This window comes from Bombus pascuorum, chromosome 2 (assembly GCF_905332965.1).
Source record: "Bombus pascuorum chromosome 2, iyBomPasc1.1, whole genome shotgun sequence".
NCBI lineage: Eukaryota > Metazoa > Arthropoda > Insecta > Hymenoptera > Apidae > Bombus > Bombus pascuorum.
The window spans coordinates 11,733,006-11,748,987 of record NC_083489.1 but is presented as its reverse complement, the minus strand read 5'-3'; the positions used below and the strand labels follow the sequence as shown (position 1 = coordinate 11,748,987).

At 30.4% G+C, this 15,982-nt stretch overlaps 4 protein-coding genes and 1 long non-coding RNA gene across 6 annotated transcripts in view; 2 read left to right on the top strand and 3 right to left on the bottom strand.

The window, feature by feature from the left end:
* The window catches only part of LOC132916529 (uncharacterized), a 142,980-nt gene extending 127,005 nt beyond the window's left edge, over positions 1–15,975 (bottom strand). Inside the window, exons 1-2 of the long non-coding RNA XR_009660111.1 lie at positions 15,466–15,975; positions 15,265–15,334 (exon numbers count right to left, since the gene is read on the bottom strand). This is a non-coding gene — a long non-coding RNA (uncharacterized LOC132916529). The remainder of the gene's footprint in view (positions 1–15,264; positions 15,335–15,465) is intronic.
* On the top strand, positions 408–6,292 carry LOC132916512 (mucin-19-like). Its single transcript, XM_060976587.1, has 6 exons — positions 408–630; positions 1,324–1,425; positions 1,490–1,645; positions 1,715–2,102; positions 2,181–2,294; positions 2,432–6,292. The coding sequence occupies exons 1-6, from the start codon at positions 571–573 to the stop codon at positions 6,181–6,183; spliced, it is 4,572 nt and encodes a 1,523-aa protein (XP_060832570.1). The 5' UTR covers positions 408–570; the 3' UTR covers positions 6,184–6,292.
* On the bottom strand, positions 6,491–9,569 carry LOC132916520 (coiled-coil domain-containing protein 102A). The gene is made up of 7 exons (XM_060976602.1): positions 9,431–9,569; positions 8,482–9,215; positions 8,181–8,406; positions 7,891–8,100; positions 7,544–7,791; positions 7,358–7,443; positions 6,491–7,287 (listed from the first exon to the last, which is right to left on the bottom strand). The coding sequence occupies exons 1-7, from the start codon at positions 9,539–9,541 to the stop codon at positions 7,265–7,267; spliced, it is 1,638 nt and encodes a 545-aa protein (XP_060832585.1). The 5' UTR covers positions 9,542–9,569; the 3' UTR covers positions 6,491–7,264.
* On the top strand, positions 10,160–12,762 carry LOC132916519 (negative elongation factor B). The gene is made up of 7 exons (XM_060976601.1): positions 10,160–11,038; positions 11,109–11,276; positions 11,351–11,476; positions 11,560–11,829; positions 11,903–12,187; positions 12,261–12,461; positions 12,542–12,762. The coding sequence occupies exons 1-7, from the start codon at positions 10,415–10,417 to the stop codon at positions 12,692–12,694; spliced, it is 1,827 nt and encodes a 608-aa protein (XP_060832584.1). The 5' UTR covers positions 10,160–10,414; the 3' UTR covers positions 12,695–12,762.
* Positions 12,817–15,266, bottom strand: LOC132916517 (putative RNA polymerase II subunit B1 CTD phosphatase RPAP2). 2 transcript variants are annotated; one of them, XM_060976599.1, is made up of 6 exons: positions 15,127–15,266; positions 14,925–15,039; positions 13,670–14,857; positions 13,453–13,613; positions 13,200–13,370; positions 12,817–13,127 (listed from the first exon to the last, which is right to left on the bottom strand). In XM_060976599.1, the coding sequence occupies exons 1-6, from the start codon at positions 15,186–15,188 to the stop codon at positions 12,965–12,967; spliced, it is 1,860 nt and encodes a 619-aa protein (XP_060832582.1). In that variant the 5' UTR covers positions 15,189–15,266; the 3' UTR covers positions 12,817–12,964. The 2 variants fall into 2 exon arrangements, with proteins under 2 accessions (XP_060832582.1, XP_060832583.1); XM_060976600.1 differs by having other exon boundaries at positions 14,925–15,034.
* Positions 15,976–15,982: the final 7 nt, after the last annotated feature.

Sequence of the window (15,982 nt, the reverse complement as noted above, 5' to 3'; positions counted from 1 at the left end):
GTATAGCAATACAAGTAGCTTTTTTTAATAAAAGTTTGGTCTAAATACTTGGTAATTGATAAAATAGAATTTGTAATAAATTGAATACAAATAAATGAATAACTGTTCAAAGAATATGAATTAGATAAAATGGCCTAAATCTGATTTTGTTTGTCTTTTGTTCCCATTATTTCTTCTTATATTCTAAAGATTCTTCGCACAACTTCATGAATATTGTTATTATAAAAGCATAAAAATGCTTGTGAAAACATGCCAGTAAGGAGATCTGGACATCATGAGACGACATAAGATAACGTGATGCTTATAAGACTGCAGACGCACTTCATATCACGATTTACATACCCACGCTTCTTAGAATTTCCCCTATCAAACTATTCCCCCACTCAAGCTTCAATTCAAATCCTCATGCTTCTTGATCTCTTCGCAAGATCGAGTGTAAGTAAGCTGAAGAAGAAGAAAAACAGGGAAGAGATACTACATATTTGGAGGGAATCGGCGAATGAATTTACTAGAACTACCGCCAAATAGAAGCTAACAGTCGCAGCGAAGGCCTCAAAGTAAATTGGAGCCATGCGACCGATCCTTGTCATCCTGGTTTTCTTCTCAGGATCAGTACTCTCAAAATACTATGTAAGTTGTCATCCATTATTTTTCATTTCAATTTTTTAATTTTTTAATCTTTAAAACCTTTGCTCGTAACGAATTAATTTAATCTAAAGCATATTTAAAAATATTCATAAAAATAAAGTTATGAATGTCTAATTAAATATATTCGTTTTTAAATTATTTACAAATCAAACTATTGTAGACACATTATAAAGTATATTAATATCTAAGCCAGATAATAAGAAAAATACGTAATTTATTATAATGAATAATTCATATACAGTGAATTTCTTTATGTACCTTCCCCAATTCGAATAAAACTTACTCAATTTTTTAATACAAATTAAATATTAGTGTGACTCTAGCTAGTTGAGAGGCCAAAGATTTGGAGATCAAAGTTCTTAAGTTCATAAGATAAGTTGATAGGAAATCAACTCGACCCATTCCTAATTCCTATATTCGATTAGTTTTCTTTTCTTTTACGTCTTCTTTTATTTTGTTTGTCTTTTTACAAAATGTTATCAATTATTATGTATTGTTTAGAAATAAATTTAAATAATACACATTTTGAAGAGATTAAGATTCGAATATTGTATTTAAAAAGTGTGAAACAATTTTTGTAGATTTAAAAATTATCTTATAAAAAACTATATTGTTCGTGTTACGTACTTTTTAATCTCAATAATTCCCTTAATAATTTTCATTCTTCGTTCATAGGAAAAAAAACGCTTTGACCGCTCCATCTACGATGACTTTGAAATACCGAATATTGGCAAACACTTAGTAAAGAAACAATGGACATTTACTGATTATGAAACGGTAATGAGAACTTTTATTCACCGAAATTGTATAAACAATATTTTATAATTTTTATTTCTTGCAGCATTTTAGTGCATATAAGGATAGAGAAGAAAACAATTGCTATGTAGAGAAACTAGAAGACAATATCGCTGCAGAAGGGCTTTCAGAAAATGGAATTGAACAGAAGCAAACATCAAAAGTTCTTTATGCTCCAAACGAATTTTTGACAAAATTAGAGGTATCACATTACAGATATTGTTAACATTATTATTATTTATATAATACAAAAAAAATTTACCTTTGACAGGCATGGCAAATTGCAGGAGCTAGAATAGTTGATTTCTGTAATGGCCACAAAATTATTTTACTACAAAAAACTATTCCAATATTCGAACAAACGATAGATCCTTTTTTTAATATACTTCCTCTGGATGAAAATGATATCGTAACAAGAAGAGTAGCTGATATACTTCTAACACCACTGATAAGTCGAGCTAAGAGACAAGTCGCGCTTGAAGAAAGGCAGAAACTTAATAAAAACTTTAAACGAAATCGTTTGCGTCGTCAAGTACAACCATCTCCAGGAAAATTTCGAGGACAGACACAATCTCAATACTTAAGTATCGGTAATAATGAACAGAAAGAAGGCAAGGCCGAGGCTGAAGCTACTCAACAATCTTCCCGCGCAGTTGTTAGTGCGTAATTAAGAAAACATTTTTACTATGTTATTGCATGATTTTAGTACGCAATAAAAGATTTGAAAACATTTTTAGCTGGAAGCAATGGTATGGGGCAAGCACAGAGTATGTCATTGGGTAGTAGTGGATGTGAAGATTGTTCAAAATATACTGGTGAAAATGTTCCAGATAGATATGTTCAAATTCCAGGTATTGTAAATATTGCTATCCGAAAACACAATTTCGCATACCGTTATATGCACAATGAATAACATATCAGTGAATTTTCATTCTAATCTTCTGAATTTTTCGAACTTTCTATTGTACATTAACTAATGCTTCTTCAGCAATCAAACAACCAGGAGATAATACTGTTGGACAACCGGGCATGATCACTCCTGGAATGGGTACAACTTATCCTAGTAAAATACCTGCTAGTACAGTTCGAGATCACATGCCTTACCTTGGTAACATACCTGATACTAGTGGTGGTGCAATGTATCCTGGACGTATACCTGACACTGCAACTGGTAGTGATGCATCATACCCAACAAGAGTAGGTGGCACAATTTATCCCGGAAATATACCTACTACTACAATTGATGGTAGAGTAGTCCATTCTGGAAGTGTATCTGGAGGAACTGTACCTGGTACAACAACTGCTGGTGGTGTAGCTTATCCTGGAGGAGTTCCTGGCACTATAACAGGTGGTGGTGCAGTTCACCCTGGTGGCTTACCTGGTACTGTAATAAGTAGGCATATACCTTATTCTGGAGGTGTACCTCGTACTACTGGTGGTGGTGTTGCTTACCCTGGAAAAATACCTACTACTACAACTGGTGGTGGTGTTGCTTACCCTGGAAAAATACCTACTACTACAACTGGTGGTGGTGTTGCTTACCCTGGAAATATACCTACTACTACAACTGGTAGTGGTATTGCTTACCCTGGAAATATACCTACTACTACAACTGGTAGTGGTGTTGCTTACCCTGGAAGTGTACCTAGTACTACAATTACTGGTAGTACAGTTTACCCTGGAGGTGTATCTAGTGATGGTGCAGCTTATCCTGGAAGCATGCCTGGTACAACAATTGGTGGTGGTGTAACTTATCCAGGGAGCATGCCTAGTACAACAACTGGTGGTGGTATAGGTTATTCTGGAAGCATTCCTAGTATAACAACTGGTGGTGGTGTAACTTATCCTAGAGGAGTGCCTGGTACTGTAACAGGTGCTGGTGCAGTTCACCCTGGAGGTGTACCTGGTGCAACAACTGGTCTAGATGTAGCTTATCCTGGAGGCGTGCCTGGTACTGTAACAGGCGGTGGTGTAGTTCATCCTAAAGGTGCACCTGATATAACAACTGGTCGTGGTGTAGCTTATCCTGGAGGAGTACCTGGTATTGTAACAGGTGGTGATATAGTTCACCCTGAAAGCATACCTGGTACAACAACTGGTCATAATGTAGCTTATCCTGTAGGAGTGGCTAGAACTTTAACAGGTGGTAGTACAGTTTACCCTGGAGGTGTATCTGGTATTACAACTGATGGTCATATTGCTTACCCTGGAGGTGTACCTAGTACTACAACTGGTGGTGTTGTAACTTATCCCGGAGGTGTACTTGGTACTACTACTGGTGATGGTGCAGTTTATCCCGGAGGTCTGCCTGGTACTGCAACTACTGGTGGCATAGCGTACCCTGGAATAATTTCTGGTACAACAACTGCTGGTGGTATAGCTTATCCTAGAGGTGTACCTGGTACTACGACTAGTGATGATGTTACTTACCCTGGAGGAGTACCTGGTACTGTAACTGGTGGTAGTGTACCTTACCCGAGTGGTGTTTATACTGGTGGTACTGTACCAGATACCAGACATACTCTTCATGGCCAAATTATAACAGACTCAAAAGCAATTGGAGATGCTAAAGTGTATCCTGGTGGACAGTTCCCTACAGAATTTTTTGGAACACCAGGTACACCAAGGACTTTTCCTGGTCGTCCAGCTGATGTTACAAGTGTTTATGGCAGTGGTATTTCACCACCAGCAAGTCAATTAGGAGAAACTGTACATTATCCAGGAAATGTGATACCAGGTAAAAAGATTGATGGAGGCATTATACCAGGAATGTCTGTCACAGCTCCAAGTGGTGATATTACCTATTCTACTGCACCAGGAACAAATAATCTTGATGGTACAAGAGATTCTTTCCAAGGAAAATACTCAGAGAATCGTGCAATAATACCGCAGAGCTATCCATTGCAAGGACAATATCCTGGCAGTTCAAGATGGCAAGATAAAGGAGCTTTAACTTCAAGTCTTGTGGGACATGGACAAGTAATTGAACAATACCCAGGTGAAGGACAAGGTATCAGACAATATCCTGGTAGCATACAGTATCCATCCAATATAAGATCCATAACAAGTACTGGAGAGATTCCTCAATATTATCAACAACCTAATAATCTTTTACCTGTAGAAAATGATAACTCTAATTCTCAAGCATCTAGTTCTGTAAAACAAACAGATTCAGGTACTCAAGCAAGCGCATCCGCTCAAGGCAAGTTTCAACAAGGTACAGCTCAATCTCAAGTAACAGGTACTTATAGTGGTTCTGGATCATTCTCAGCTCAAGCTGGTAGTACTGACATAAATAAAAGTGCACAAGCTGAAATTAATGGTGGTAAAGAAGGTGCAGTAAGCAATGCTCAAGGAGTTGGTGGTTATGGAAAGAGTCAAACACAAGTTCAATTAAATTCAGAATTAGGTGCTACAACAACAGGTGCACAAAGCAGTGGCTGGAATCATGGTACAAATTCTCAAGTACAAGCAAGCTCCAAAGGTGGAATGGCAGATGCTCAAGCAAATGGTGAAGGAAGTACTTCAAGTCAAGCTCAAATTGGTTTTCAACCATATCTTAAGACAGATGAAAAAATTGAAAGATATTCGAAACCATTCCGCGGAGGTGGAACAGCCTCCGCTCAAAGTGGAGCATATACAGGTCAATCTCAATCTCAACTTGAAGGATCTTTCCAATATGGAATTACTTACACTGGTGCTGCACAAGCAGGATCGGGATCTGGTGCAGCAACTTCTAGAAAGCCATTCAACTTCAATCTTACGGATAGTGAGCTATTTAAACCATTCAAACCATCTTATAGACCACAAATTATACAGAAGAATAGTAGTGAAAGGATAAATACAGCCTCAGATAATGAATATAATCAAGACAAACTTCAGTCAGGTTTACAAACTAGTTCTAGTTTCCAAAGAAGAACTTTTACTAAGCCAGATGACAATTCGCGAAATATTACTAGTAAACCAGATCAATCTGTTGAAAAGTCCCAACTGGATGATTCAGTATATGATTATGAAGAAGAATATAATGGCGAAGATTATGACATGTCATCATTTCAAACTTCAATGAATCCGAAGATTTCAAAAAACTATGCTGCAGAACAAAATAATAGTAACTATCAATTACAAACATTACATGTTGCAGCTGGAAATCAGTATGACATTCATGTGAAACAAGATACTAATGCAGCACAAGTTGGTGATGTCCTCCAACCTGGACAATCATTACAATCAAGGTACACTATACCACCTGGCTTTCGTGGTAGAATAACATCTGTAGCTGGTGATAAAACTATTACTCATGGCAATGGGAAATCTCAATCTCAAACAGTTTCTCTGATTCCAAAAGAACCAAGTATAACTTACGAAAATAAATCACCTATTTCAGAAATCAGATCTCTTAAAACTAATCATGAAAGATTAATAGAAAATCATGCTGCATCTAAAGAAAAGCAAAAAAATTCTTTTCCACAAATCCAATATCAAACTTCAACAGAATATCCGAAATTCAATTCTAATGTACCAATGAAACCAAGTTATTATACAATAACAAACAGCATTGCTGGTAAACTAGATGGTAGAAATTCACCAAGGAAATATGAACATCGTTATTACACGAAAAGTTCAACTTGTGGATATTTTACATTCTCTTGCAATATTGTATATGGTTCTAATGGTAGAACAAAAATTTGCAAACCAAAAATGCCGACATATCCCGATGGTACTCCCATGAAATGTTAAATAGTGATTATAAGGTTCAAAAACTCTCTTGTATTGTTTAAAAAAACTTAGTTTTTATTCATAGATTATTTTATACTTTACTAATATTAGAGATATTTTTTTATTACAATTTAGATTATTCTTCTTGTTTATCCTTGCATTAATATTTATGATCATTCATACATCTTATGAATGTAATAATATTTCTATTATTTCTTTCACATATACACACTACATATCATTTTTATTGAGGTACTTGTACTGAGTGTACATTATAAATTTAATGCTGCATCAAATTTTAGTATCTAATCTTTTTTTACCAATAAAACATATATTAAACAAATAAAGGGTTCTACTTTCTATTCGCCTTCAGATATCAATTACATCTATTAATAAATATATATGACCTCTTTTAAATTCATTACAATCAAGTTTGAATTTAAATAGTTCTTCTACTTAAAATTAGGGCATTAACTTCCATATAATATAGACATAGGTACATTCATGATTTTTTAAACCTTATTTTACAAACCACGTAAAAATTATAAGCACATATAAATATCAGGTATCATAGATGGTACAGATAATCTCTCATTATCTAACTTCACCAGTCTTTAGGTAAGAAACAAAATTTGAAATTACATACATATATGATTTAAGTTATATACATTATTTATATACATACAGTAAAAATATTTAAAACATAATACATTGGAATGTGAATTTTTACAAATAAGAAATATTTAAAATATTCACAAAAGTGTTCATAGTATAAAATATTACAAAAAAAAAATTATCTATATATACAGTTATATCTAAAATTAATAAAAAAGAGAAAATTATAATACAAACTTGAAAAAATAGTCTAATTTAAACAATAATACAATACTGAAATAGACAATAATATTTCATTATTTCAGTTCAGCTATTAAATAAATAAGTTCTTATACATTTAACAGGATTTTGACATAATTCAAAAGTATTGCTACATCGACTGGTGTATACATTTTGAAAAATATGGAAAAAATTGCTTTTCACATTCCAAGTTTCACATTTATCATTGCACGAATTAATTTAATATTATTATTAAAATGAGTGAATACTAGGCTTCCTGTGGCTCATACTCTGAAATAGTATTTATATGATTTATTTATATTTATTAAATTAATACGAAGATCAATATATTGAAACTTACCATTTATTAATTTGTCATCATTGGTTATACGTAGTTTTTCTTCAAGATTTTCTCCTATTCCTACATCTACCGAGTAGGTATCAGTACTGATAACAAATTAATTGTCAATATGAGTTCTATAATTTAATTAAAAAAATGTGGATATATAATATAATCAAGATATTAATAAATATTGTTACTATTTACCTATTTCGAAAATGTTCCAATTGTACATTAGCTGATTCTAACTGTTCTAAAAGATCCTCATTTGCTCGTTGCAATTTACGAACACTGTTAGTTGCAGCATCCACTTCATCTTGAACTGCAGCTAATTCTTTTTTCAATTCCTCTACTCTCGCTCTAACTCTTTTTACTTCTGCTTCATATTGCTCTGATCTTCTCATGGCATGTGAAAGTTCTGTTGTTTTTTCTTCCAGAGATTTTTTCAATATTGTCTAACAATAGACAATAATAAAAATGTTTAATTAAATTAGTATAATTATATATTAAACATATATTATATTCAAATTAAAGTGTTAGTACATAGTACAAACCACATTCCTAACTAAAAATTCTTGTTGCAATTGTCTTGTATCGCTGTCTGATGTGGAAACTGGACGTGATCGTCGAGATTCTATCCTTTCTTGTAAATCATTTAATTCATTACGAAGTTGCTTATTTTCACGTTCTAAAGAAATTTTTTCTGTTTCCAAACGTTCTCGTTTTCCCCATTCAGCTGCATTTTCTGCTTGAAGTTTCTCTAACTAAAATCATATAATCACAAATAATTACAAATATATCAAAGTTTTAAATATATTTCTATATTTATATTTATAAGATCTACCTCAGCCCTAAGTTCACACAGACGACGATTCATTCCCTCTCTACTGGAAGCTTCATCAATTATACCAGCTTGTACATCGCTAAGCTTAATTTGAAACCGATCTTTCAATTCAAGTAATTCTCTTGTAACATCAGCTTTGCTCTCTTCTAATTCTTCACACTGTTTTCTTAATTGTATTATTTCTGCTTTCAATTTTTCCATACCACGATGTAAAGAATTTTTTTCTCTATTAAAATAAAATCCAATTAATTCAGTAAATTGAAGTTAGATATAAATAAATAATAATTTTTCATATTCTTACTCTCTTTCAGTAGAAATAGTTTTTGTAGCTTCATCCAATTTATGTTGGAGTAAAATTATTTTTTGTGCATATAAATCATCTGTACGTGTTTGTAATGAAGATGAATTTTTCTCTACATTATCTTCTACAGAATTAGAATCTGCAACTAATCTTGCAATATCTTTATCTAATGAATTAAGAGGACACTCTTTATATAATTCTACAGCATGTTTTGGCACTGCACCTTGTAATACATATTCTTCAATATCTCTATCTGGCAAGATACTATGACTTCCTAAGCAAACATTAGAGTCATCAAGAACTTTACAAGTAAGTAAATCTTTCTGAGAATTTACACTTTCACTTTGTTCCACATTATTGTAAAACTTCAATAGTTCATCTATACCTAATGTATTTCTTAATTGTGGATCTGATTCTAAAACTGTAAAAATTTGTTGATCAAATTGGCCAGCGTGTTTTAACAATACCATATGTATTTTTTCCATTTCTTTTTTTAATTGTTCATTTTGTAATTCAAGTTCCTGGCATTCGTGTTTGTAACTATTTGCATCCTTTACAGCAATTTCTAATTTTGATCTAAGCGTTTTTGCTTCTTCTCTTGCCATATTCCTTTCATTACGTACTTTGCTCCACTTTTCTCGCCAGTTAGCGGTACAATCTGACCACCACCTCATTGTTTTTTCCATTTGTGCAGCTCGTGCTCTTGCTTCCTCGAGTTCTCTTTGTCGTAAAGCCTAGGGATATTGAAAACAAAAAGCTTACTGTGTGTAAATATTATTCTATTATTAAAATAAATACATGTAATCATTGTTACTGTTTATACAGAAATAAGTAAGAGTAAAATGTTCTTAGAATTTCATATGTATAAAGTGTAATTTATTTTTTATGTCAAGTAACAAGAACAAATTGTTATGGTTCAAAGATAAGAGTAACAAATTTTAACTATTACCTCTTTAGTTTCCCATTCACTATCCACATAGCGTGATGAAGATGGTACATTAACATCGTGTTCTCTCATATATCGTCGAGAGGACGTCCCACTAGCTGTTGATTGTGCCATAGTAACCTAAAATACTACTATTTTATGAATGAATGTACGTTAAACAGTATGTATTCCTTCTCGAATCAGATCACTTAACAAATTTAGGGACAATTTCTGTATCTTATTTATACTTTAATTTACATTATATTTGAGAGAATAGCAATCTGAATACAATACTTGAGTAATTTCGATCTTTATACATCACATAGTATATTCATCTGAGCTGACATTTGTGTTATCTATATATAAATATACATATACATATATAGCTATAGGTACATATTTCGTAAAAGGAAACAGAATAAGTATAAATAGGTATATTTTTTCTATTCACTGTTGGTTTAAGCAGGTATTTTTTTTTTATAGTAATTTTGGTTTTTATAGTAACTTTTTATAGTAATTTTGGTTTTCATAGTAACTTTTTAGGGAATTTTGGTTTTTTATAGTAATTTTGGTTTTTACAGTTTGTCCTGAAGAACATTTAGTAAAGTGTTATCTCATTGGTAAAAAAAAAAATGAAATAAAAATAAATATAGCATGTGCGTGGCTACCCCCAGCGGAGCGACAACTCGTGTTTTCTGAGTTATATCTTTTATAAAGTTTAAGCAGATATATATATAAATTCAATAAGAAGCCATTGCTAAATTTATTGTGATATTGTAATGATGTGCAACAATATACTGATAATTTCAAGTTCTATAAAAATAATACAAAATTATTTATACAATGAGAAATTGTATTTGATAAATAATTGTAATTAAAAGTGAAAAATATTTAGAAGTGATTCTTTGTACATCTTAAAATATATCGTAATTATTAAAAAATTTATTCAATCATATAATATTACATTATAATTCTGTATTCATTTGTGTGTAAAGATATTCCATATAGATGAACACAACAGTAATGAATACTGTGAAAAATAGTTGTGAGATTGGAAATGGTTTGGATGATCTTGGTATACCTGGACAAGGTTTCTTAAGAGATGCTTTAACAAGTTGTACAGATCCGCTGAAAGCAATTGAAGAATTTCAGTTAGAAAATGGTATTTTATTACCATCTTTACGTCCAATGTTACCTTTACTTGATCTTCATGGAGTAAGACGACTAGATTTTCATGCATCAGTTCTTGAAGAATTAAGAGAAAAATTAATAAAAAGAATTAATGAAATTGGAACAGAAAGAGCAGACAGAGGTTCAGCAGGTGACAGGAGATTAAAAGAATTATTGTCCAAAAGTTTTCCAGCTGTAAGAGTTGCAGCACTAAGGCCAGTTGTTATGTGTATTTTAAGAAATACTCCACACATAGAAGATAAATATTTACGAGTACTTGTTCGAGAAAAAGAATTATACAATGATGCAGATACTGAAGTTAAACGTCAAATTTGGAAAGATAATCAGAGTTTATTTGGAGATGAAGTTTCTCCATTATTTAGTCGATATATCATTGAGAAAGAACAAATATTATTTGATCATCGAAACTTAAATAGTCTCTTCTTTATGCCTTCTCCCAAGGTATAGTATGTTAGAAATAAATATTTATAAAAATATTGTGAATTTCTAATTATATAATTTATATATTTAGGTAAGAAGACAAGGTGAAGTAGTACAAAAACTAGCACATATGATTGGACATAGTGTAAAATTATATGACATGGTATTACAATTTTTAAGAACTTTATTTTTACGTACAAAAAATATACATTATTGTACATTAAGAGCAGAATTATTAATGGCCTTACATGATTTAGAGGTAAATTTGTATTATTTTAAATTACTTATACAATATTATGTAAAATGAATATTATCTAAATATTAAATATTTAGGTACAAGATATTATTTCTGTTGATCCATGTCATAAATTTACTTGGTGCCTTGATGCATGTATTAGAGAAAAGAATGTTGACATTAAAAGGTCCCGTGAATTGCAAGGTTTTTTGGATAGTATTAAGGTATGTAATAAAAGTATTTGCATTTAATAATAATACCTATTTACTTATCGATAGAAAGTAAAATGATCTGTATTTTTTTACAGAGAGGTCAAGAACAAGTCTTAGGTGATCTAAGCATGATATTATGTGATCCATATGCAGTAAATTTCCTTGCCAGTAGTGCAATCAAAATTGCGCTTCATTTGATAAATGGTGAAGCACTACCTAGAGAAAATGCAGTTCTTGTATTGTTACTCAGGATGCTTGCATTAGGTTTATCTGCTTGGCAAATGATTGATTCGCAAGACTTTAAAGAACCGAAACTAGATAGTCAAGTGGTGACAAAATTTCTACCTGCACTTATGTCTTTAATGGTAAACTTACATAGGCTGTATATAGTAATACGTAATTTTAAATAAATGTAATAATTAGTATTTCATATTTTAGGTCGATGATCAAATAAGACAATTAAATTGTAAACTTCCACCTGATGAGAGAGAAAGTGCAATTGCTATAATAGAACATTCTGGTCCTCCTCCTGATGCTTGTCAAGCATATGCACAACTTTCAGGAGTTGCTGCTGTTTTGTCTATGTATTATGCATTACATGTAGGAGGTGGTGGTGGAATAGGAAGAGGTAGAGGTGATGCTAGGGGTTTAATGAGAGTATTAGCTACTTTACCAAATTGTCAAGCACAACGTGCATTTGAAGATCCCTTTTTACACACTTTAGTAAGCACATTTTACTTAAAACTTAATAATTATTAATAGCATAATAATTAATTAAATTGCACATGATTTACAGGTATCATTATTAATATTAAATATGGCTGATGAGTTTCCTAATGAATCATTCTGTACAGTCATCTTTGACGAATTTTTCTTAGCTGGATTAGGCAGAGACAATGTTACACGCCATTTATTAAAGTTACTTTGGTACATCCATCTAAAGTTACCCCCGACTCGTCTTCATACGCTAATAAAAGCTCTCCAACCAACTAGTCAGGTACTATATTTTTATTAAAAGATAAAAGTAATTTATATCATAACTATATAACATTTTCATAACCTGATGTATAATTTAAGCATAATGAAGCAGTACATAATCTTTATGAAGCTTTACGTGATAAAATTGGGAATCGCTCCACGGAGGATCAATTAACAACAACACAAATAGATACATTAGGACTTGAATGTCCACCCTCTCCTCTTACTGGCGTACCTACACCAGCATTGTAAACATAATGTAACTTTTTTTATTAATATATTCAAAAATACAACTTAATTATGTAACTAATAAACAGTTAGTTTTTTACATGGCACGTTTCTTTAATTTTAATAATAATGAATTTAAAACATAATAAAAATTTCATATATATATCTTTATTCCATTTATATTAATTAATTAACAAATATAAAAGTATGTATATATTTTCAATGTAATATACAATATTTAAAGAGTAGAGATGTTATATAATATACATAATTTAATCAACATTAGTATTTTTATTATTGTACAGGTATTTGTTTATCTGTATTATTAATTAGTTCCATTACCAGTCTGTTTATATAATTTGAATCCAACTTGTATGACATTAAAATCATTGAGATGTACATTGATGCTTGTTTGCTTAACAATACTAATTTTAACTCAGGATCTATCATACTCAACCTAAGTAAAATATATTAAAACATTAATCATTTTTATGATAATTAAATATCTACAGTTTATTGAAATACTTACATTTTAATGATAATAAGACCCACAAGAGTCCATTCAACTGTTTTAAAAATAACATTTGCAGCAGACAATGAAAAAGTGTTAACTAATGCTTTAATTAAAGTACTCTTTTCTCTGCTGTATATATATTGTGGTAATTTATTACTAGCTAAAGCACATAATAGGTCAGGTAATCTATAACAAAAAAAATATAAAATAAACATATTTGTAAAATTATAAATTAAGAATATTAAAGAAACATAGAAGATCATATTACATTTTATTAAGTTTGTCTAAAAATATTCGACGTCGAAGTATTTCAGGTGCATGTGCTTCTGTTAAAGGTAATATTGGAGCAAAATCATTATCCTGATCAGTAACTTCTGTAGTGTTTTTGTGATTTTCTATAATCATACTCCCTTTATAAAATGCCCGAACCTACAAATGATACTTATGTTAGAAATTCCTTATTTTTTAAATTAAGCTGTACATACTTTTAATTCCATTTTTTCCCCCTCTTCTTGAAGAACACATAAATGAGGTAGTGGTTTTAAAGAATTTGTTGTTAAATCTACATGGATGTCTTTTTCATCTTCCAACTGCAATTTATTTAATTTTTTACACAGATGCATATATCTATCATGTTGAACTATATTTTCTAACAATTGATTTCTAATATCTTTATTTCCTAATAATAAAGAAATTGTATCTTCAGTAATCCAATCCCTTACATTATGTTCAATATGAATTGCAAGATTATAAAATTTATTTGACTGATTTTCTTTAGTAGAATTTTGTTGCTTATTTTTTTTATTTTTATTTTGTTTTATTTTCTGTATAGGATCTTTATTACTAATAACAGTATTATATTTTGAAATAGTTGTATTATCCTCAGTTCCTGATGTTTCAAGTAATTCATTTTGTTCTTTATTTTCTATATTTTGATTTTCTTCTTTATTTACAGGAGTAGCACAATTATTTACATTTGTAGTATCTTGAATTCCTGTATAATCTAGTAAGGTATTAGCTTCTATGGTACACATTCTTTTAACAGTATTATCATTTATGTAGTTTTTAGCAGTGCTACCTTTATCTTCTGAATTAATAGATGCTTTCTTCACATCTACAGATTCTTTAACACCATTTTCTGGAAATTCTTTTAAAATACCAGGTTTTTCAATAATATTGTTTGCTACATTTTCACTACTTTTTAGAGACATCTTAATTATATATTCATCATGTGCTTCAACTTCTGAAGATTTACTGAGAAGTGTATTTTCTGTACTTTTGCATGTTTTATTATTTTTTACATGTTCATCTGTGTTTCCAGAATTCAGTACCATTTCTATATCTCTCACATGAATTTCATCTCTATGCATACTTTCTTTTAATTCGTCTTTGTTTAGCAATATTTTAAATTCTGGTATTTCTTCTTTATCTCTCAACCATAATGGACTCGTGAGCATTTGTTCTAATAAGTAATTTGAAGCTCCATAACAGTGTGAACTACAAAAATTTTTACGCCTTGTTATATCATAAACCTTATTTTTTGTTGTTGATATATGGTATCGTTGATCAATTATTTTTGTTAATGCATTACTACATAATACATAGCCACATAATTTGATTATAGCCCTTTCCTCAATTACATCTTCCATGTGATTTTTGTTAATATATCTTAGCTGTAAAAAAATTGATAATTATTTAAAGTAAATATCAAATTATTTAAACACTTAAAGATATACTTACATTATTCAAAAGCCATTGGAAATCTATTTTTGGTTCTAGAAGGTGTTCAACAATTTTAAGAGCTTTTGCATCACATTGTTTCTTTTTAATTATTGCTAATTGCATTTGTGCTTTACTTAAAAAATTTAATAAATTAGTATATATTACATATATTTTTATTTCAATTACATGTTTAAATACATTTATGCAAAGTAAATCTTACCTCATCTTCTTTTTCACTTTTTTCCTTTCAAAAGTTTCTTTTTTAATATTGGAGACCTCCATTTTTAAATAATAATTACAAGAAAATCTATTTTTATAGAATCTGTATTAGTCACAAATCAGTTTACTCTTGTGGTACTGGTACTACTGGTACTATTACTCTACTACTGATCTATTTTATACAATATCTTATTTTAGAAGGAGACATGCTGGAAAACGTAAGATAAAAAAATTCCTGTATTTTACAGGAATAATAAAAAAATAATAGAATAACCGAATTATAATAAAATCAAGTTGTAAATCAGATTTTAAAACTATTCTTCACACAAATATATAGTACCTAATAAAAAGTAGAAAATTTAAAAATATACAAAAATGGAGTAAACATTTTTCATATAATATTGTTTATACCAGTTTATGTTTATACTAAGATTTACTTATATTATTTAGTAGAGTATCATTACTATTTTTTATTTTATATACTTAACGCTAATGTTCGAACATGATTAAGTAAGAATTTACAATTTTATCATCTCTTGAAAAATATTTTGGTAAATATACATATCTATTTTTCAGTGAAATAATGATCATACTAAAGTTGGTCAACCTGTTTACGCAGTTAATTAATCAAAGTCCAAACAAATTTAGTTGTTTTCTGAATCGTATATGATTGTAAAATAAAAAAAATGAATTGACATGCTCTTTATAATAGAATTTATAAGGAAATCTTTTACAATTATGTAAAAATTAGTAATATAACATATAGGAAAATGTAATAGATTTTCATTCGAACGTTGATGCTCTCTAGTGACGATTTAAAGAAACATTGGACCGGCTGTCTTGTAGAGGTAGAAGTC